The following is a 23,361-nucleotide window of genomic DNA, read 5'->3' on the forward strand; positions in this document are numbered from 1 at the left end:
AGTGACATCTTTGCTGCTGCACAGTGGACTGAAACTGTACTGAAGTATTTATTCTGTTAATTCTGAGTTTAATTTTCAATAGTGTGCTGTTGAAAGGGGTAAATCTGATACATATACAAAACCCCAAAGTTTTCAAGATTTCTGTGAATTAATATTCTGTTCCTTGATTTCTTTCATTAAATAATGAAATAATACATATATCATAACTGTATATACAGTTTTTTCAGTTTAATGGCTGTTTGGTTTAGAACCAGAGTGATCACACTTCAGAACATGTTCTGTGCAACTTCAGAAGCGCAGAAAATTTCTTGAATGTGTGGGTAATTGCTCTGACTTGGGTTTTTTTCCCAAGCATTTCAAGATACTGTTTTGTCTTAAACTGTTACTTTTGCTCATTGAAGTTTGATTTTTAAAATGGGATATTAAGAGGATTTTAAAGGGTTGGTTAGGCTGAACTTTGGACTCAACTGAAACGTAGTGATTTAAAGAGGCTTTTCTGTATTAAGAAACATAACCATGTTTAAAATTCTATTTTTCCCATTGATTCTAGGTACAGCTGCTTTAGAAGAAGATGCTCAAATTCTTAAAGTCATTGAAGCATATTGCACAAGTGCCAAAACACGTCAAACACTAAATTCAAGTAAGTTAGAAAGTACTGAAATGGCTAAAACACAAATTAGATAGTTTGCGAAAAAGAGAGGTGTATGTTCTCAGGCCTTTGCAAGTAGCAAGCTGGACCTGGAAGTAATAATAACCTGTTTCTGGCTTAATATCAGTGCCGAGTGTTTAAGTATTGGATGCCAAGGACTGTGGTTAAAGACTATAATTCTTTCAGTATTTAAAAAACACAAAACATAACAAAAAAACCCAAAAGCCAAAAGTGACTACTTGTCATGGTTTAAAATTGCACAAAACCTTCACCAATGAACGAGAGGTGTCTGAATTGAATGTGATAGTTAATCAGTATGCTTTTTGATAAATTTCAAGAAGCTGGTAAGTAGAGAGGAGGAATGAAGATGTAGTCATAATTTTGGAGGAGTGTATTTTTGTCTTGTTCTGTTCAACAAAGACTTCCACTATGGAAAAGTAACCTAGACCTATAAAAATTTCTTTTCTTTTACTGCCACTAGTTGTTTTTAGTATTAATTACAAATTTTAATCCCATCTCATAATTTCAGGAGAAATTGTTCTCAGATCTGTGTGTTGCTTAAAGCCATTTTTAGTTTCTCAGATCAATACCTAGATTATTGAAAACCTGTAACGTGCCTCTGGGGTCCTACTTCATTTAATCCAAATCAAGGTTGCCATGTGGAGTTCCTCTGTATTGTAAGTAAAACATTGCGCAAAGCAGGGGAGTCCACCAGCATGTGTTCCATTTACACAAGGAAGGAGAAAATGCTGTTGCGTTTGTTCCGATTGCACAGTTTTTGCACAGTTGAATACCGATTTCATTCGGGGATCGTTGGAACACAGTATAATGATCCTGAAGAACTTGGCTGGTTTTTCTGTTGTCAGGAACTAGAAGAGTGGACGTTATAACTTACTCCTTGTCCACTAAAGCTGTTTAAATTTGTGGTATTAATCACTGTTAATACTGCCCACCGTGCTCTGTGCCTGTTTTGCTTCCAAGCAAAAGCACTTTATGCTGATAGTTGAGAAGTCTCAAAATGCAATTGCAAACTTAGCACATGGATTTTCCTAATACGTGTTTGCTTACTGTTATCACCTTGAAAAAAATCCAGGTACTTTGTATTCATATGTAATTTAAAATGGGAATATAGCCCTTGTATTAGGCTGTAGAAATTTTTGAAGTAACAACAAAAACCTTCATTTCAATTTTTCTGTCTTGAACTGTAGGTCTCCAAGGTGATAAAATTAGCTACTATTACATAATTTTTTATTAATACTAATCTAATTTGTAGCCCTACAGTCATTACAGTAGTGTGTTTAATTGGATAAAAAGGAATGAATGTGTTCAAAATTCTGAAGATATACTGTTGTTCCAAACAAAATTAAATGAGATGATTGCCGTTTAAACGCTTTGACTGTGATCTGTTGATTATTTCCAAGGATAATGTGACAAGAAATGGTTGGGGAAACATTTGCACTTGCACAGTAGTGTGCAAGATATAAAATGTGTGTGCAGATACAAAATGGATATGATTTTTTTTGCTTTTTTGCCTATTTTTTTCCTTCCTATGTATATTTAAGAAATATACATAGTGCTGTGAGTATCATTGCATACATCAGAAGTCAGCAGCTTTTATTTGCTCTTAATTGCAGCAAGAAACATTTTTTTTTTATTGATTAAGCACATGGCTGCTTTGTTTGGAAAGAATAGTGTTGTCATCTAAGACTTTAGGTTTCAGAAGATCCATTTTTAGACCGGTAATGGGGGAAAAAAACCAATCATGCTGGAATTGCTTCTGTGGGAGCAGTAGTCAGTGTAGAAGAATAGAATTAAAGAATTGCCTGTCATCCGTGAAGCACGCCCTTGTTTTGCGTACTCCTTTCTTACCTCCGTGTTAATGTTCTGCCTGTCCCTCACAGCATTCATTTGGCAGTGCTCCCACCTGCACCACAGTCCAAAGCCCAAGGGGTGCTGCTTTTGGCAACGTCAGGTCAGCAGAGCTAAGGCACCAGTGCAAACTGGTGGGAGTGGCAGTAGAGGTAGCAGAACAACTTTTTAAGTTGTTTGGGTGGGGAAGATGCGGGGTTTAATCTGGGGAGACAGATGCAAATAGAAGAACAGCGTTTCACTTTCTCCTGCTTCTTATATACCGAGTTTATTTCGCACTTTGCTCCAAATGGAGGCTTAAAATCTTTTGCAGTACCATGTGTGTGGTGGCTCGTAGCATGGCCACCTACATGGTGTCAGTCCTTGGATATTGCCAGACCTTCAAAAATAAAGGGGGGTTGATCAACTACTCTAGTGTTTAATTGGGAAGTTAGATCCAGATAGAGGAGTGTAGGAAGAGGTGTTTGAGGGGTCGGAATGGACCAGGCTGCGGTGCTGTCAGCCTCTTGGCCCTGTTTCTCTGGGAGTTAATTTACTACATGGTTAAACAAATAACAAGGGGTACAGGCGCAGAAAAGCTGTACTTTGACAGCCCTCTTGAGTGGACGCAAGATGTTGCTGCTGATTTAGAAAGTCAGCAGCCCTGCTCTGCATGAGAACCTTTGCTTTTTCCCCTGCATTTTCCTCTTTACCGTGGTGACACAAGCGCTTCTGCGGCTGTGTTGTGAGCCGGTGGGGAAATTACCTGCTTGAAAAAGAATCTTTTGTAGGGCTAATTTTCATTTGAAACTGTTCCCTGACCTGGCTCACCAAGCAGCTGTACAAATGACTGTGTCGTTGCAAGGGAGGGAAAGGATGGAGGTACAGATGTGTGATGGGGAATGGCCTGTTGCTTTTCAGATCAGCGCTGGATCGTGCTGGCTTACTGTGTTGATCGCCCTGTCCCCAGTCAAATCCCCTCAGGCCAGAACTGACTCCGTACGTCAAAAGAACCTAACTCCCTCTTCCAAAAAATATATTTTCAAACAAGGTTTTGGTTATTCAAAATTCTCAACTGCTTAGAAGCTTAAAAAACACTTCAAAAATTGTGTTGTAACAGTTCAAACTTTATATGCTGAGTGTAACTTATACATAAACCCCAAACAAATAGAAAAAAAAAAAACAAAGAAAAAAAAAGACAAAACTTTGGTGCCTTTTTAACAATATTTTCTCTTTTCCTTCTCTTCCCATCACCTTTTTGCTTTTATTTCATGTGTTTGGTTGTGGCTATTCCTTACGTTCTCCTCCTCATCCCACCTCTGCCTATCCACATCCACCATTTCATTTCACCTGTACATCCTTAGCATGGCAAGGCACTGACCTGATGCATAATCACGTCTTGGCTGATGATGACCAATCAAGTCTAGACTCCTTGGGTCGTCGCAGTAGTCTTTCTCGTTTGGAGCCTTCAGACCTCTCAGAAGACTCTGACTATGACAGTATATGGACAGCCCATAGTTACAGAATGGGGTCTACATCTCGTAAGAGCTGTTGCTCATATATCTCTCACCAGAACTAATGCACTTCTGAGCTTTTTCTTAACAAATGCTTGTTGTATCACAGCCTGCTTTTCTTAGATGTTTTCTTGCTGTTCCTTGTCTCTTTAATGTGATATTTTAACAACTTCTGAGGGAGCTTCTGAAACTTCAGCTATACCTGGTGGAAGGCTCTATTGCCAATCAATACACGTACAAATAAGTAATTCTAAAAAGCGTATGTCCTGTTAAGGATGATATTTCTTGAGGTTTTTTTTAACTGACAGATGTTAATTTGTAGCTCTGAATGGTCTTTTTTTTTTTTTCTTTTGACTTGGTCAGTGTAGCAACAGGTCCTTTCTTCTTTTCTTTTTCTTTTTTTTTTTTTTTTTTTTAAATTTATTTTGGATACAGCGTGTTTTTGTATTTTGAACTGAAACCATACTGGTTTGTGAGCTGAGTGCCAGCAATATGGAAATACCTTAGTGGTAGCGGTTGGATTTTCTACCTATTACAAACAAAATACAGAGCTGGTAGAGTAAGAAAAATGCAGCTTAAAAATAAGCAGAACAAGAGCTGTAAAATCATTCAGATACTCACATATCTGGCCCATTTGTTTGGAAGAGCATTTGCTAATCCATAAAAAGTTCTCTTTTTATACTGCTGTCTTTCCCTCATTGCTTAAACGTTTATACGAAGGACTGCACTGCTCTCCCCCCACCCCAGTCCGGCAGTTGTCATGAAAACCCGGCAGTCCATGCTCATTACATGCCGTGTTTTGATAATCTCATGTTACCTATGGTCATGCTGTCACTTTACTGTATGCAGTAGCGTGGCAGAAAGCAGGGTCTAGATGTTTACTTGCCTGTTAAAATACACAGCTGTCAACTCTCAATTGACCATTCTTCTTGAAAAGACGAGATGAAAATGGTTCCCCTGATGGAGGCTCGCGTGTTCAGCATCTGAAACTCTAGGTACAACTGCGATCACATTGGCTTGTTTGACGTTCTGAATAATAGAATGCTTGGCTTTTGGGTTGTATTGTTTGGAGCATGTCCGTGACAGATTTTATTGTGTCTTGTAACTTCTTTCACGAGCAGGTTTGTTTTCAGCAGCAGCTCTTCAGTTACAGTCGTGTTGGCTTTTCAGAGAGCTGTGACATGCTGTGCACAGCTGAAGGTCTCGAACCTGCACCTGGGGCACTGCTGGGGTGAAGTGTGTGTGTTCCGTCTTGCGGATACCGTAATCGGCATCAAAACAAAAATGACGTGTTTTCTACATCTTCCTTGGCGTTAGGGAAAAGCATGTGATGAAAGGACAGAAACAGTTCTCGTTTTCACCAGGGTCCCCAAAAGCAATTCCCCTACCCCTTTTCAAGTAAGCATGTTATCCAGCGTTCAGGTATTATCTGTGAACAAGTTCAGAATAATCACGATGCAATAAACTGCCACTTGGGAACCTGATCACACTCTTTAAAAGATAATCAACACCTTTCTGCAGGTTACATGATCAGAAAGTTAGTAATTGCTGATGTGCATGATTCTAGAAGGCGGTCAGCGTGGAGAAGCTATTTCAAAGCAGTTCACGTTTGCAGATCTGCATTCAGTCTTGTTTGATCACCTCCTTTATCGTCTCTCACTGTTGTTGGCATTCAAAAATATGACTAACAAAAGCAGCAGTGCTTACCAAGGAGGGTTTTCAGGGGTACATATTACTAGTCATATGTTAACGAAATGACCAGGAACTTGTGTATGTTGAACTTTTTTCAAAATGGAGGAGTGTTGCTTAGAGAAATGCGACGAGTACGTGTGCTCCATACCATTCCACAGCGCATTTGTAACCCACTTCACTCCCCTCTTCCTTTCAGTCAGTTTTTGGTTTTTTTAACATATATGGAAAGTATGGATTGTTTTTTTCCCCTGTTTCTTAAGCTGTGGTGTTCTAGTTGAATAATGTTTTCTGCATTGGATAAACGGTAATTCCTTTATGTCTGTTTCATGTTATATAGTGTAAATATGAGTTTGTAATACAGTTGTTGCACTTGATCTCTCCTTATCACACAATGTTTTGTTACCCAGATCCGAAGATTTTATTGACTTTCTATGCACCAAAGCTTTGACAGTTTACCACCATTAATTATTGTAGCATTTAAGTCATTAACCGTTATCATAATTAGGATCTCTTATGTTCTGTAGCCTCATATTAATGTCACCGCACATTTAAAATCATTCCGTGTCTTCAGTGTTCCAGGCCATAAGCTATTGTGAACTTATCAGGAGTATTAATGCAAAATGCTTTTTAAAAAAAAAAAAAAAAAAAAGGCAAATGTGGAAATGGTGGTATTCGGTCCAAAGGTTCAGTGTTTCTATTTTTGTGGAACTTTAGTCATGGTAATAATAGTACCTTATGTTTATGCAATTCTGTAAATTATATGTGTACAGTTACAAATACACTGGAAGGATGGAGAATCTGAATTGGAAGGTAGGTTCAAGCCATTGTCAGCCCCTCTTCACATGGCTTATGCAGTGTTTCCATAAATTAGTATTTGCCATAAATTGAAACCAACCAATATTAATTGGGTGTTTTGCATAATCTTGCCAAAACACAGTAATGTGTATATAGTGACGTAAAACATACAAAAAATAATATATATTGTGCACTTCATTTGTGAATGGGAGAAGCCATCTTTAGTAGGTGACTGCCTTTTGAAAATACAAAATGGATGTATATCTGAATGTTGCATTGTACTGTACAGTATGCATATTGTTTGTGGTTGCATATATCAATTAAGTGTTCTGTTTTATATAAAAAGGACATCTGTTATGTACAGTTGAAATAAATTTTGCATTTGCTAGACTGTGACTTTAATATTTAATTATTACACAGGGGGAAAGGACAGCATAACTTGTAACTTAACTTCTTCTCCCCCTGCCTCCTTTCTCTCCCTCATTCTTCCTGGAGGAATCAAATGCCGAAGTGAAAGAGCTTTTTTGACATAAGTGTGTAATCTTTGTTTGATGTAGTTGACAACTACAGGAAATTCAATGTAATGTGAAGTATGTATCCTTCTGTTATCCTCTCTTTTTTAAAAATAACTATTCAGACATGTTGCCATCTATAGAATGTTATTCTGTTGCCTCCCTCTCCCCTTAATCGATTTTATTTTCTTCTTTTTCATTTTTGGGATTGGTGTATTCTCAGTAAAAGCACAGGCTGAATTACTGGAACAATCTAAAACCTACTTCTGCAGGTCCTGTTACCAGAGAGAAATTTTATGAATATGATACTGGTTTCTAGAACCTTGCGTATTTTCAAGATTTAATACTGCAACATCTTTCTCTTCAAAACAATAGTTATCTTTAGTGCTTCTACTTCAGAGATGCTCATATTTGAGTGAATTAAAATAAAACAGTAACCTAATATACATACTAAAATGTTTACATCAGAATAAACGAAGTAATTGCCTACTTCTATTAAAAGGTCATAACATTTTGCTGCTATGATTGTAGTAACTCTAGTTTCAGCTCTGCAGCCCTCTGGTTGGAAGTTTTTGTATTGGTTAGTGAAATACACAGGAAGTTTAGTGGGATAGCTATTCCCACTATTTCTATTGTCTTAGAAATATCCCGCTTCTTCAGGTGGTCTATCTGTCTTTCAGACTCTTCATTCTGTTCTTATGCAACTAACACTTACGTATGGAGCTGTATGTGTTTCAGTCCACTTCAGTTATTTTCATTTTACTCATCAAAACATTTTGCTGTAAACTGCTTAGATCTGTTACCTGACTCATGTGGGGGTTTTTTTCCTATTTGTGTATCACTGTTAGTTAAAAAACAACAACAAATAACTTCATGCCCAAACCTTCTTTGTTATTCCCAAGAATTGCAAACAACAGTGTATTTTATACGGTAAAACTCAAGTTTGGCCTGATGTTTGGATTCTGACTTGTTGTTATCTGTGCAAAGATATTAAAGGGTTCCCTTTTGACTTCAGCAGATCTGTAGCATGGAGGATTTTTTTTCAATGCTTTAATCTCAATGCATTCAGAGTCTGAGGGCACCATTTTTAGGATTCTTCATATTAGGACCTCATCAAAGATTCATTGAGAAAGAGAAGGTTAATTTGGCAGGTCTGCTTATCCATTTTAACATCTCTTGTATAACTAACACAATGAAAACACTGAATGTTTTAAATAACAAGTAATTCTTATTTTTTTGTCTACTGTTTGCTCCTCTAGGAAATATACATGTCTGTACATACTGGTGGCTAATAGATCTAAACGCTTGTGTATGCACATATTTGGTTTTTAGTGGCAAGTCAGACTTCTGTCTTTGAAGTTCAAACAAATAATTTCAAAGAGCTTCTTAGCTTATGAAGAGAGCCTAGTAAAGTTGCTGAAAACCAGAACTGTATATTTGCAAGCACTGTTTCTAATTTTTTACCTTTATTGTGCCTTGTTCCCCTCCTTACCTCTCCTAATCACAATAAAGGTATGAAAAAGTGAAGAAAACAGCAATACTTAAAAGCTGTGCAACAGAATCATCGCCGATAGCCTCAAATTATGCCATGCGTTTCTTAAAATTAACTGCCATCGCCACAGGTCTAGCTTCCATAGCTTAAATTAGGACCCTCATAGTCGCTGGAAGAAGGCAAGCTCTTGGTAGAGTATCACTGTAGAAGTACCGAGGTTGAGCCTTCTCCTCCACGTGGCCAGCTGGAGGAAGGAACCCTGGTCCTGATGGACTGGGGGGAGCTGGCTTTTAACTGAGGCCCTGAGGTTAGCTGCTTTGAGGAGGTGATGTGCGTCCCCACCTCTGGTTTACTGTTGCATTAAATGGTTCCTGGCCAGACAAGACCTTTGAACGTAGGCGGAGACTTAATACCTGGTTAAAGTGAAAAGGTATCCGAATTTCATCCCCCTTCTTCTCTTCCTTCCCTCCTGCCTGATGTGTTAAGATCCGTGCAAAACTTCTGGACTCTCTTCACGTGTGTCTGCTAAATGATTCAGAACGAAGGACCAGGCTGATTACCAGTACAGCTCCTTCTGAAGCCTGGTTTCTGTCAGGAACCAGCATGGTACCATATCAACTGGTTTTTAAGATGTCATGCTCCCTTTGGAGGAGAGTGAATAGAAGGCTGGTGTTGTGCAGTTATGCTTGCAAACAGACGTCCCTGAGAACCTCTGTGGCATTCAGTCTGGGCTCTAGTTTCTTCCCGTTTTGGTCTTAAGACTGTACTCCAGGGCTGGTTTCAGACAGGTATAAAGTCAACTTCTGTCACAGTCTTTCAGCCACATAAATATCCAAACAGCTTTCAGCTTTCCTTTTTTTTCCAGAAATGCTCAGAACTGCTTGCTGGTTTGGCTGATTATTAGGCTGGAAAGGGGATCAAGCACTGAAAACTAAAAGCACGGGGCTGTTACCCACAGGCTTGTTCTTGTATCTTGGTTGTTGCACCACATTACATAGTGGGTATTGCTAAGGTCTCTACCCCTGGTCTGAATGCCATGTAGGCTGTGTTTATTATTTGCTTTACTCTGGAGGCTAAATTTGCTAAACCTATAATTTAGGGTATGGTATTGGGAAAAAGCATTGTAATTCTTTATTCTCCACTCTAGGGCTGGGAGGTATTAATAGATACTGAATAGATACCTTTATTTTCTTGCTGGAATTTAATTGATGGGAACTTAGTTGAATCTTGATCATAGCGGCCAGTTGTTTTGCCTTAAATATGCAACAGACTTCTAAACAGTGGGGTCATTCTTCCAAGACCCTGGATTTAGTTCCCCATTGAAAAGTTAATGGCATCTTACTCAGCCTTACTATTTGTTTGCTAATCTTGTAGTAATTGTCTGGGTTTGCCAAACATCTGTTCTTCTCCCATCCACCTTGCTTCCCCCCATACCCTCAAAAAAAGGAAGAGAAAACCCTGTTTTGTAAAGCTTTGGGGGTAGTGTTCCATCTTTTTTAAACTAGTACTTTTGGTTGCATTGTCTCAAGGTGACTTAGGGCCAAAGTTACTTGAGGTCAGTTTAAACATTGTCTTTTGGCCCGTTGACTTGGAACGAGAGTGAGTAGTGTCTCATAATAAAATTCAGCATGAAACTTGGATGCTTGGGATTGATGAATGGCAGAAATGGCAAACTGAACTAATTTTTTATTCTTCTGCACTACTTCATGAAAACATGGAATATGTCTCAAAGAAGTGCTTAGGATTATCTAAGTTGCAGGAACTTCTTAGACTGCCCTTTTAGTACAACTTCGTGTGAACTATGCACTGTGCTATAATGCAGCCCTCTGTTCATGTCCTAAAGCTGTAGCTGTAAACTTTTCTGGAGAGAAATGGTCACATAGAGAATAGACATAAAGAACCTGGTGGAGGCACAGGGTGCAGTTTAGGGAACACTGCTGAGTGCCAGTAGTGAGGTGACTATGCTTGAAGTTCCTTCTAGATGTGCAACTGCCAGAAAACGCATCTTAAAAACAAAAGCTTCTGGCATAAATGGTGCAGAAAAGCAAGATGGTGAAGTAGCTTTGTTTTACCTTTAGAACTTGACACATCAAGTCTGATGTTACTGTGCGCGTACTCATTTGATGACAGGGTCCTCTGTTGCAGGATAGATGTGCTGTGTGTTTGTACCTTTGATACTTAGCAAGTGCTCGTGGGGTTTAGGAAGAATTCCAAACCAAACAAAAAACCCTGCCAAAACTCACAAAAAGCAAACCAAGGTGAAGAAGAAAGTGGTTTTTTTTTTTTTTGCATAAGTACAAATCGTAAGAGCAGCAAGGGTTCTGAGATACGAATTTAAAAGTTGCATGACCGACGGTATTGGAGCAATGAAGGCGAGAGTGAAACTTGTGATGTCCTGAATTCCACAGTAGTTAATGTTTTGTGGCACAGGAAGGTCAGTGTTCACAGCAACAGTTTTGCATCGTGTAAGTGTGTATGTGTACTGTGTAGTCTCCTTGTGCGTATAATGTTGGTGAATATTTTGTTTTTAATGAAACTGCCTTCTGTGTCTCAGTAGTATTAAGTGTTTACTGTGCTATGCTGTACATACATCAGGATATGCTGGTGTAGACATCTCTTTTACATGCATGTGTGTATATAACTGTACTGCTGGGACTTTTTTTTTTTAAAGCTGTCTACTCCACGCTGTTTCTGCTTTGCAAGGACCCGTGTTACTCTGACCAGGCAAAGACAATTGGGTGCAGCTCTGTACAGAGATAAATACAACGCGCTGCTCCATCTGGTTGAAGGGAGTCACGGGTGAGAAACACGTGGCAGTTCTCTCCCTTTGGCCAGTGTCTCCCTCAATGTGTGCTGGGCTGAGGTGCTCCACGTGGGTACAGAGACCCAAAATGTAGTGATCTGGTAGCAGCTGCTGCCAGCTAATTCCTAAAATAACATTTAGCTCGGTGTTCTCTGCTACCTCCTGGGCTAATAAAGCAGAGCAGTAAGCTATTAACTGAAATAAACATAAGACAACTTTTTGCAATTAGAGACTGACAGCGCAAACTGGGAAATGTCCTTGAGCTCCATACAGAGTTTGGATGTGCTTGTTTTATGGGTTATTCCTTCCCTGGAAAATAAGTGGAAGGGCATTAACCCATAAAAGATTTCTTCACTCTGTTAGCTGAAGAACTTGCAGCTTTCAAGGACGAGATTCTGTTCTCAAATCTGCAGTTATCTTTATTCCATAAAATTTTAACCATCATGTACTGATACATTAGATCTTTACTGTCAGCTTAAGGAAACTTTAAAGCGACTCTTGTTATTGTTTGCTGAAACAGTTTAAATAGCTTAACATGTACTGCTGAACTACGATCCCTACAAACTTATTGTTCAGAACTCAAGACTGCAGGTGTGGTGTTAGGGAACTTAGTATTTTCTATGAGCTTGCTTTTTTTCATTTATTTTCTGTGTTCAGATTATGTATTTTATCATGAACCATAAAAGAAAAGCACCGTTATCACAAAGCAGCTGTTCAGCAAGAGCTAACTAATTTCTCCTGACAGGCATGCACCCTGTAGTACCTAGTCATCAGTTCAAACTGTACTAGACTTAAAACATTCCTAGTTAATGAAAGTTCATTACAATGAATTGGTAGGCAAGTTACCTTTTTTGTTAAAACTGATATCTTGGTTAAAATATGCAAGAACTTTAATGCCTTATCTGCTGTGTTTGAATTCTGAACAAATGCTTAGACAGCAATTTATTTGCAGACCTTGTTTTAAAAAAAATGCCTGTAATTTGTTGCAGCCTAATGAAATAATGTTTCTAGAATACATACTTCATGTATGTATGAATGGATACACATCTCTGAGGTGTAGATTTTTCTATTCAGAGCTACTTTTTTAGAATCTATATTTATTATCGATTATAATAAATTATAAATTGTAATGATTGTGGAAGACGTTCTGAAGATGTTGGAATGTTTTGAGTTTCTATTGTCAAACCATTAAGTGCTTTTAAAAACATTTATTAAATACAAAGTATGTATTTCATTTGGTAGGAATTTATTCTAGGACTAAAAGGCTATCTGTAAGTGTATGTGTGTGTATACATGTATGCACACACACACCATTGTGTTGTTTATAGTGTTTCAGGGGAAAGGGATTTTAACTTTTTTTTTCTTCCATTGCTGTATTATTTGATACTATTATTCTGCTCCTTACTGATACAGTAATTGGTTTAGAGTGGAATTATTTCTTGAATTTATATCGGTGTGAGATCAGAATCTGTCCTTGAGGCTTAAATCACTGTTACTTAAACACATCTATCTCTTTCCGAGTCAGCTATGATGAATTTGTAAAGCCTTTACTGAGATAGTTGAATGGTGCACTGTTCAATGAACGGTGTAGCATCTCCGCCGATGACACAGGAGTTACGTCAGCAGCAGGATAGGAATGTCAGACAATTTTTTTGTTGTTGTAAGGCTGTGGTTTTGAATGTTAAAAACGTGTCAGTAACTTGTGTGTGTGGAGGGAAGGGGGAAATGGAAACTGATACACCTTGGTCATGCAATGAATGAAATAATAATCTTTAAAATGCCCCAGCAGTATTTTTGAGTTGCTCATTTTGTAATTTATTTTTACAACAGGTTCCCGTAAAGAATCAGCTCCTCAAGTCCTGCTTCCAGAAGAAGAAAAGATTATTGTAGAAGAAACTAAAAGTAATGGTCAGACTGTTATAGAAGAGAAGTAAGAGACATTTAATGAATGATGGATTAAACCAGTAAACTTTACACTCTTCCTCATCCTCCCATCTCCCATTATAGAAGTGTGTCTGTGGTTTATTTGTAGTAGGGAACAGAGCTGTTTGGAGTATGCTGCCAGTCCTTTAAGTGCAGTTGGCCTTCATTTAAATGCTTGTAGTCTCGTTTCTTTGTATATGCCATGCAACTTCTTCCTTCCAGGCCAAGAAGTGATATGTTTCACTTTTCAGTAATTTTTTTCAAGTACTGTAGCATTTCAGTATTAAATTGGTGTAATCTTTCTAGTTAGTGTGTGGTGTCATTCTAATTTTTTGGTAAGGTGTATGTTGGAAATGAAATACAGTTCTGTTACAGAAAGCTGTAATACAGAAACCAGTATAGGTCCATGTGTGCTTGAGAGGTGTATCCTGTTACAGAAGCTGGTAACAGGTCCTTGCCTTACTGAATATAGATCGGGATAAGAGAAAATGTTTTCAACACAGTTTGAAATCAGCTGTTAGCTGTGGGTTTGGGTTTTTTTAAATGCATTTCATTTAACAGTTTTGTCTAACAATAGATTTAGGCATGTATTTCTGAAAACTGTTGTAACATCATCTTTTTTTTTTTTCATTTTAGAAGCCTTGTTGACACAGTATATGCATTAAAGGATGAAGTACAGGAGTTAAGACAGGTTGGTAACTTGCTATATTTATAGCGACATGGAAATGGAAAGACGGAAGGCTTATTATAAAAATAAATACGGCTTGTAAGTTGATTCACTTTGACAGGAATGAACGTGAATTTTGGACTAGATCCACTTTTAAAAGTAAAACATACCGATTTGACAAAAAGCACCCTCTCTGGTGGTTGTCATCAGCTCTTGGAGCACCAACCTTTGAGAATAGCGTTAAGTATCTTCTCTCTGAGGTGACTTACTAAGCTGTGTTTCATTTTTTTTTGGATGTTACAACTTGTGAAATATTGAAAGTGTTAAGCAAATGCGGTTTTGCTGTACCATCAGCAAAATAAGCTTATGGAGACTGTGAAATAGTATTTGCTCTAGATCATATAATTTTAGTAGTATAAATGTCTGGATCTGTTTAGGCCTTTATTAATGGTCTTTCAGTAACTTGAACACCTTTTAGGAATCAGTTCTTAAAACCTCACATTTCCAGAGATGAGAGTCCTTTTCAGTGTCTATCATGTGGCCTTTTTTTAAATGAGAGCTTCACGTTAGCTTCAGGTGCTGCTTGGTCACGTGGGGGAACTGTGCAAGATCCCACCTGAGCTGCTGGTGTGGAAGTTGCAGCCGATGTTTTAAGGTTGTTTTAAGTATCCAAAATGAGGTGTTTAAAAACAACTTTTTCTTGCCGGGACACAGCCTGTTTAAACCATGTTAATGATGCCGCACGTAGTCATTGCTCAGTGTGTAGGCGAAAAAGCATTGAATTATCCTCACTCTCCGGTGTGTGAATTTGCTAACTGACCTTAACAGTTCTGACTCAAGAAGTTGGATTAAATCTCCTGTGTTAACGTAAAATGGATTTGTATTCAATTTACTTTAGGCTTTGGGCTATAAACATGAACCTGAATTCTTTGCCCATCTGTAAGCGTGCCCAGTATTTCTAAGGATGTCATTCATGTTCCTTGAAACAGGACAGCTGATGTGTTAAATACTTAAATTCTGCTGTTTTCAATGTATAAAGCATATGTATTCTAGGTTTGATGCAAATTTGACAGTCTTTTGAAAAATACAATTCACGTAATACAAGCAGCAACAATAACCCACTAATATTCCTGTGGCCTGGCTGCTTTTGTACAAAGGATAAACGTGCTGCCTTACTGAGGCTCCACAGATCTCTGTGTGACCCTAAACAAAAAGTCACAGTCTCCTGAACTTCCAAGCAACAGCTCTCTCTTCTGGTGCCTTGCCAAATAGATGGTCTCTTCAGAATCTCGCATCTTCCAGGGCCAAGACCTGTGAAAGCCTGAGTTCATTTTCTTGCATATCAGGAATCTCAGCTTAGAAGCATTTCTTGGTCTGCTGCTGTGACGTTGCCAACTGAAGTGGCAGAAACGATCTCTGAGCCGGGAAGGTCCCGAGTGACCAAGGGCTTTATGGGTAAAGGCTCTCTGGGAGCACCTAGTGCGCTGGTGGGTGTAGGCACCGGACTGCCTTCTGGTGAGAACTACCACGCCAGGTGGGATCCCTCCCTTGGCGACTTCCGTAGGTTATTCATAGCTGTTGCTCCGCAGGCACTACGTTTGAATAGTACAGTCCTGAATTCGCAGTAAATTAATAAAGACATGAAAAGCAATTCAGTCTGTACCTACAAGAAAAGAATGAGATTTCTGAGTTTCTCAACAGACTTGAGGAGGGAATGGAGTTAATGAGGCAGCAGCCGTTGATGCCGTCCTGTTTCCAGAAAGGTCTGTAGATGACAGCTGATGGAAGTCCAGTGGGACCCCTGGATTGCAGACCCGTGTTTGTTACACACCTGTAGACTGGTTGTCTTGGGGCCTTAATATAACGTTGTTTTATCTTCTGGTTGCTTCCCTGCTGTTGCCAGCATCACCTTGGCCTGTACAGGATTGAACAGTGTAAGCGTTACCGTGGTTTGGTCAGTGACATCCTTATGGTCCTTTTGTTCGTGCTAATTCAATACTGCCTGATGGCGCTAAATACTGAGAACTGACTCTCTCGTTAATACACATGCAGAGTGGTGGTCTTCCTTCAAATGCAGACTCCTCTTAGACTGTTGGTAGTCATCTGTCTGGTTTAAAATTTAGTCACAAAACACCTTCCAGAGAACATAATGGTTTTCAAGATCTCCTTTCAACTATCTACTTTCCTAATGAAGCAAGTTAATTTGCATTAAGTTTTGAAGCTTTTCTGAGATTGTGAAACTAGTTATAATCACAGGAGGCTCTTAGAGGGGATATTTACTCTACTTATCGCTCCATTTCCCTTCTCCATTAACAACAAATCTATTCTATTCCTCATTGATCAGATTTGAGCAGAAGAATTCAAGATTATTGGCCATCTGTTGCTAGCACTTGCATTATAAAGGACCCCTAAGTATAAATGGGAAATAGCTCAGTTTCCATTTGGTGGTTTTTGTTGCATTGTGTGAAGTAACTGTGTGTAACTTGTGAAATTTTAATATAAGGCGTTGCTTTTGAACAGCTAATAGTCTTACTGAGAAGAGCCTTCAGAAATTGTAATTGACAATGTATGTGTGATCAGAAAAGACCTGTTTAAAAAAAACAAACAACTAATATTTCTGTCTCTATTAAACAGGATAATAAAAAGATGAAGAAATCATTAGAAGAAGAACAAAGAGCTCGCAAGGACTTGGAGAAGCTTGTTAGAAAAGTTCTAAAGAACATGAATGACCCATCTTGGGATGAAACCAACTTATAACTAATTTTTTTCTTTTTTTTTTTTCCTTTTTCTTTCTGTTGAAAGACCAGTTGTAAAACTGAGCTGGGAAGCCTTCTGACATTAGTCAGTGTTGCAACAAGAGCACTACAAAACAGGATTTAACTGGATCTAGTGATTTCTTGCTCTGAACATATAGAACCAGTCAAGCCATTTACTGAAGCAATCTGTACTTTAAGTGTGGAGACAGTGGATCCTGAACTCTACTAAACTTAATTTGTTTGCATCTAAATTACCTCATTTTGCAGAAAGTGCAGCACCTGACTAAAAGTCCATGTTTTTCAGTGGCTTTTTAATTAAATATATATTTTTCTTGTAAATATCTGTAATTTTGAATGCATATGTGATTGATGTATCAGGGCTGATATGTTGGTTTTTTCTCTTGTTATTATAATGGTCACAAGTGTTAGAAATGACGGCAGTACTGTCTTACCTAAGAAAGGTCAGAGTTTTGTGGATAATTATGGATTTGTTCCAAATTACCTACTCATCACACATGCAAATTGGAAAACCTAATTTTCCTATTGACCACTGTATTTAAATCCTTCACTGTTATTTATGTCTGTGCATACATTTTTAAACAGTTTACAATTCTTTAAGAACAGTATTAAAATACAGAAGATCGTTTATTGACAGTAGAAACAATTTTTAACAAAACTAATGCCCGTGATTTACGTTCATGTACACTCGTTTGGCAGACTAATCTGTTGTGCTTTGGCCACCAAAAGACTGATGTACTTGCCTGCTTTTTATGACTGTGATTTTTAGGTGTTTATGTACTACATTTTCTATTGTTGTGCTTAAACATACAGCTGGCTGATAATTTAATAGATCATGCAGTTTGTTAAAGCAAAAAAATCAATCTAATCCAGAATTTTGTGAATAAATTGTTGCTATTTATATTTTATGGTCATAACAATTAAATTTTAGCTAACCTTTGTGCGTAAGACACATGGGCAAGGCCAAACTTCATTCAGAGCTTTGTTTTTATACCACTATGTAAGACTCTCTGTTTGGAATTCCCAGACTGTGGTAGCAGTCATTCCTTTCCTACCCTGTGTACTCAGCGTGTTGCTGGTTTCTGTCCTACTAGGATTTAAGTGGAAACAAATCTGGAAATAATATACTTTTTTTAAAATCATACTGTAATTCATAATTTGCACTGCTGACAGATTTAAAAACACATAAATGAACATTTATTCCCTAGTCTGATAGGTGCAATTACTGCAATCTTTTCTCGTATTTAAAATAGGAGATGCTGCGTCACTGCAAAAGGTGAGCTTCAGTTGGAGCGCTTAAAATACTAATCCCATTAAAGTTCGTTATAAGTGTTTCATTGATTCTGGCAGACTTTGGATTAAACTCCAGACGGTGCAATTTTCTGAGGGGTTTGTCTTCAGTTGACAGTCAGAAGTGCAGGTATAGCACAGACCCGAGTCGCACCTTTTGTCATCCTGATTTCCTAGTGCCCTTTAACTCCGGTTCAGTTTCATGCTCAGACTTGAGCAAATGTTTATATGAACTTTAATGAGTTGGAGCCAGGATGATTAGGGCGGTAAGAATTGTCATGCACACTTTGAATCTAATGAAGAAATGTGTTTTTAAAGCTATCCATTTTTCTCAGCCAAGAACAGCTTTTTTTAAATAGGAAAGAAAAGTCAATGATTACATACTTGAGACACAATTCTGTGGGAATGGATACTTTAGAATCTGAATAGACAATTAGTTGTCTGATGTAAGAAGCTTGACTATATTTGTAGGTATTTTAATTTGTGTTCCTACAATGTTAAAATGTCTTCCTTTATTCTAAAGGAGGAGACTGGATAAGAAAACTAAAAATGTCTACAGTATCAGAGTTACTTTTATGCACAGAACTTTAAATTTATGATAATTCTTGATACCAAAATATTTTCCTGTTGTTTGCAGTTGTACAAAAATGTGGACTGACATTTATATTTATCTTCTTATTTAGAAAGTACTCTTGCTAAAAGCTAAGTGACACTGAACCCTGCAAATTCATAGTATCTTGGCTAAATTTAGATTTCGGAATGCCAATATAATTAGAATTTTGCTAACATTTTTACCTTCTGACATTCAGGCTATTTTAAGAGTGAATTTTAATTTTTCAATTGAGCATACGTGAAAGGACATTCCAGAGGAAGACGTATAAAAGGAAATCATTAACCTTAGCAGTATTTAGCAAATTTTAACTCAGGAACAACTTCCATCATAACAATTTGTTTTACATTATATTGTAAAGAGCGATGTTGCTATGTAAATTTGCTGACTCTTCGTACCTGTGATTATTATCATTTCTGACAGTACCCCTATACTGACATCTAATGAACATGCCTTAAACACTGGGATTAAGCAGTTGTTAAATATGACCAGGACTTAGGGACTGATTTTATTCAAGGTGGATTGGGATGACTAATTTTTACAAAAAAAGAAAAAAAAGAAAAAAGAAAATAGAATGGACAAAACCCCCACCTAATATTGTAGGTAGCCTTTGTCTCTAGTGCAGAGAGCGAGCTTCAGGCTTTTGGGAACCTAGGAGTACCTGAACTTTTTTCTTTGACAATTTGTTATACTGTACATAGATTGTAAATTTCACCATGGACCTTCTGAATTGTTGGAAACTTTATATAAGCATGGATAAATGGGGCACTGTTTATTTAACCTATTAAAGGGTTATTTCTTTGCTCTCATCATTTAGGGATGAGGAGATGAAGCCATTTCTTATCCTATAGATGTGAAGCACTTTCAGTTCTGAACTGTCCAAAATGTAGCATAACATTTCTCTGTACTTACTGATGTATGTGTGTTTGTCTCGCCATGTCATGATATCTTAAAGATTGAACAACTGACCGCCTTTGTATAAACCTTCTTAATGCAAATCATTTAGGGATTTTAGAGTGTCTGTTTTACGGTATCTGTGGAGAACTCAAGTTTAGTTTAGACGTCACAATAATATCCTGGTATCGACTACTAAAGTGTTTATGCTACATTGTTGTAATTAAACCATGATTTTTCCCCTACGCTATGAAGTGTTACATTTCATGTAGTATGTGGGCTGTGAGATTAAGAAGGAAAATTGCTTTAATTTTTTTTGCCTTTTGTATAAATAACCTCTGCTATTTAATAGTTGATATACTACCTTGAAAGGCCTTTTCATGGTCTTTTATAATAGCAAATTGATGCCTGGAAAACAAACAAAGCAAGGGTTGTTTAGAGGGGTGAGAAGGAGGATCTTAACTGTCTTGCACTGAGGAATTTTCACTTTCTTTGGTGACCTGATCTGCTAGGGTAATGTAAGAGAGGAGGCGATCAAAGACGGAAGATAATGAAAGGGAAGAAAGCAAGAAACACTAGAAAATCAAATCACTGCATGAATAAAGTAAAATACTTGTCAACATGCACGATTTATCTGAATAGACCTCCTGAAATTTGTGATAAGTGTGTATTATAGGGACATTATTTGGTTGCTGCTACCTGAAATAGGGTAGGGGATGATTTTTATGCTAGGAACATCACAGGTATTGCTTTATGCAGGGTGATGGGATATGGGTGAAGTGTAGGGAGTCATTTGTTTCAAAGCTGGTTTTAGTCTTTAGACAGGGCATTTGAAGGGATTAATAAGTGAGCTTAGATGTGTCAAATACCCATTTCAGAACGGTTTGGGTTGGTTTTGGGACCTTAAAGACCTAGTTCCAACCCCCCTGCCATGGGCAGGGACACCTTCCACCAGACCAGGTTGCTCCAAGCCCCATCCAACCTGGCCTTGAACACTGCCAGGGATGGGGCAGCCACAGCTTCTCTGGGCAACCTGTTCCACTGCCTCACCGCCCTTACAGTGAAGAAAACTTCCTTACATCTAATCTAAATCTACCCTCTTTCCATTTAAAACCATTACCCTTTGTCCTATCGCTACATGCCCTGATCTTCTCCTACAGTGGGCGGTTCTTCACTCTCCCAGTCCCTGCCTTTGCTTTCTGCGACTCAGGCGGTGTGGCTGGAGCACTTGCTGGTGAAGACTGAGACAAAAAAGTCGCTGACTACCTCAGCCTTCTCCATGTCCTGCGTAGCCAGGTCTCTTGTTTCCTTCAGGAGAGGGCGCACATTTTCCCTAGTCTTCCTTTTATCACCGACATACCTATAAAAGCTTTTCTTGTTGCCCTTGATGTCCCTGACCAGATTTAATTGAGGGCTTTGGCTTTCCTAACCTGATCCCTGGCTGCTCGGACAATTTCTCTGTATTCCTCCCAGGCTACCTGTCCTTGCTTCCACCCTCTGTAGGCTTCCTTTTTGTCTTTGAGTTTGTCCAGGAGCTGCTTGTTCACCCACGCAGGCCTCCTGGCATTTTTGCCTGACTTCCTCTTTGTTGGGATGTGTTGCGCCGAAGCTTAGAGGAGGTGATCCTTGAATATTAACCAGCTTTCTTGGGCCCCTCTTCCCTCCAGGGCTGTATCCCGTGGTACTCTACCAAGCAGATCCATGAAGAGTCCAAAGTCTGCTCTCCTGAAGTTCAGGGTAGTAGTGAGCTTGCTGTGCGTCCTCCTGTGCTCCAGTGTGAGGTCCTCCGTGGGCTGCAGTGTGGAGATCTGTTCTGGCGTGGAGCTCCGTGGGCTGCAGTGTGGAGATCTGCTCTGGTGTGGACCTCTGTGGGCTGCAGTGTGGAGATCTGCACTGGTGTGGACCTCCGTGGGCTGCAGTGGGACAACCTGCTTCACCGTGGTCTTCTCCATGGGCTGCAGGGAAATCTCTGCTCTGGTGCCTGGAGCACCTTATTCCCCTTCTGCACTGACCTGGGTGTTCACAGGGCTTTTTCTCCTACTTTTTCCTTGCTGCTGCACTCTTAAAATACGCTTTCCTTGAGGCACCACCATTTTGGCTGAGAGACTCAGCTGTGTCCTGAAATGCTGCTGCTTGTCCGAGGGGTATCTAATTTACATCCTGTTGGACCTGCTACACCTAGTAGGCTCGGTAATTTAGGAGCAGAACCTGCTGTTGCCCACTTGCAGTGGACACCTTTGCTTGCTATGATAGGGCAAGAGATGGGAAAGGAAGGAGCATGTAACAACTGTTGATCATGCGAGTGAGAGGCCTAAAATAGGGAAAATGTGGGTGAAATGTGTGTGTATCTAGATGTACACCCTGAGTTCCACAGTGCTGGTGCTGAAGGGTCCCAGAAATGTGGAGTTTGCAATTTGGAGAAATAGTGAGATGAAATTTGAGATGAATTTGCTCTGCAAGGCATGCTTCATAATCTGGAAAAGGGATGTAGGCTTGCCATATTTCACCTTGCATGCTTTGCACTTGAGCTTTCTCTTTAATTCATGTGAATCAAATACCATCTTGGAAGGCGAGCTGAGCCTGGATTTGGAACTAAATTAACCTCCTGAGCTTCTCGTTAATTTAAGTGCCTGCCCTCAAGCCACTGTTCAGGCCCAAATCTAATTCTTGTGTTAGAAGGAAATGAGAGCTACAGTTCAGTGAGTTACTGTGAACAGTTACAACTGTGTAGCTATTTACATAGTGCGGATTTTAGCAGTCCAAAATTTGCTCAGATGCTCCCATTAGTTCCTGAACATTCTCACTCGTTTCATTCCCTTCCTCTGTTGAACACTCACAGGCTTTCCTTTATGCGTGGCAGAGCTTACTTCTGTGCTTTTACCCCAAGAACAGTCTTGAGTGGCTACGAATCTGTCCGGTCCCCCCTGTGCCATGGATACCTGCAGGCGTATCTGCTGGCTTTCCAATTAACGTGGCAGTGCTAACAAGCCTGGGCACGTCTTACTGTATCCTTCTGACTCTCCTCTGCGTACGCAGTGAGTCTGATCATGAGGATGGTTTTAGGCTGACATCTAAAAGGCAACGGAGACTGGTGCAGTGGCAAAGCTTTTACCTACTGCTGTGCACCAGTCCCAGGAATGTCATGTGCCGTACGTGACACCCAGGATATCACAGAATCGTAGAATATCTCAGGTTGGAAGGGACCCAGGAGGATCGAGTCCAACTCCCTGCTCCTCACGGGACTACCTAAAACTAAACCCTATGACTAAGAGCATCGCCCAGGCACTCTTTGAACTCTGACAGGCTTGGTGCCGTGACCACTGCCCTGGGGGGCCTCTTCCAGTGAGTGACCACCCTCTCGGTGAAGAATCTTTTCCTGATGTCCAGTCTGATATTCTAGGTAGGCCTGGTGAGATTCCCCAAACTATTTTTTTTTTCCTTAGCCAGTGTATCGCTCAGGCTTTGTTAGACATCTCGTGCCTGTCAAGCAGCCTATGATAGCTCTGTGTTTGCAGTAGACGTAGATGAGCAATACAGAAATAGCATGTTTTTACAGTATTTTTCCAGCAGGGGACTGTGTTAGCTTCTGCTTTGTCAGAAACTACTCACAGTAGTTAATAAACTACTCACATTTGTTAATATTAGTACTTTTGTATGGTTTTATAACTGATGGGAGTTAGCTTTTTATATATTTTGGAGCTGCTTTTCAAGGTCCAGGAAATGCAGTCCATTAACCTTTTGTCCTGTAGAATAAAAGTAGACAGTCACAGTTGAAAGTGTTCATGCAGCATTTGACCTAGCCACATGTCTGGGATTTGTACAGGTTTTTTAACACTTCCCCATGTCATGCATGACTTATCACAGTGGCTGTACATTCAGCATCACAAGGGCTCTTTCA

At 39.2% G+C, this 23,361-nt stretch overlaps 1 protein-coding gene across 6 annotated transcripts in view; it reads left to right on the forward strand.

The window, feature by feature from the left end:
* ARHGEF7 (Rho guanine nucleotide exchange factor 7) overlaps positions 1-19,278 on the forward strand; it is a 125,341-nt gene extending 106,063 nt beyond the window's left edge. For 4 of the 6 annotated variants that reach the window (XM_049834305.1, XM_049834308.1, XM_049834307.1 and 1 more), the window contains 4 exons: positions 551-640; positions 13,136-13,235; positions 13,865-13,919; positions 16,530-19,278. In XM_049834305.1, coding sequence (XP_049690262.1) covers positions 551-640; positions 13,136-13,235; positions 13,865-13,919; positions 16,530-16,652 — 368 coding nt within the window. In that variant the 3' untranslated portion in view covers positions 16,653-19,278. Of the gene's footprint in view, positions 1-550; positions 641-3,861; positions 4,039-13,135; positions 13,236-13,864; positions 13,920-16,529 lie in introns of all 6 variants that reach the window. The other 2 variants (XM_049834309.1, XM_049834310.1) reach the window with 1 other exon arrangement.
* Positions 19,279-23,361: the final 4,083 nt, after the last annotated feature.

This window comes from Accipiter gentilis, chromosome 31, assembly GCF_929443795.1.
Source record: "Accipiter gentilis chromosome 31, bAccGen1.1, whole genome shotgun sequence".
Taxonomy (NCBI): domain Eukaryota; kingdom Metazoa; phylum Chordata; class Aves; order Accipitriformes; family Accipitridae; genus Astur; species Astur gentilis.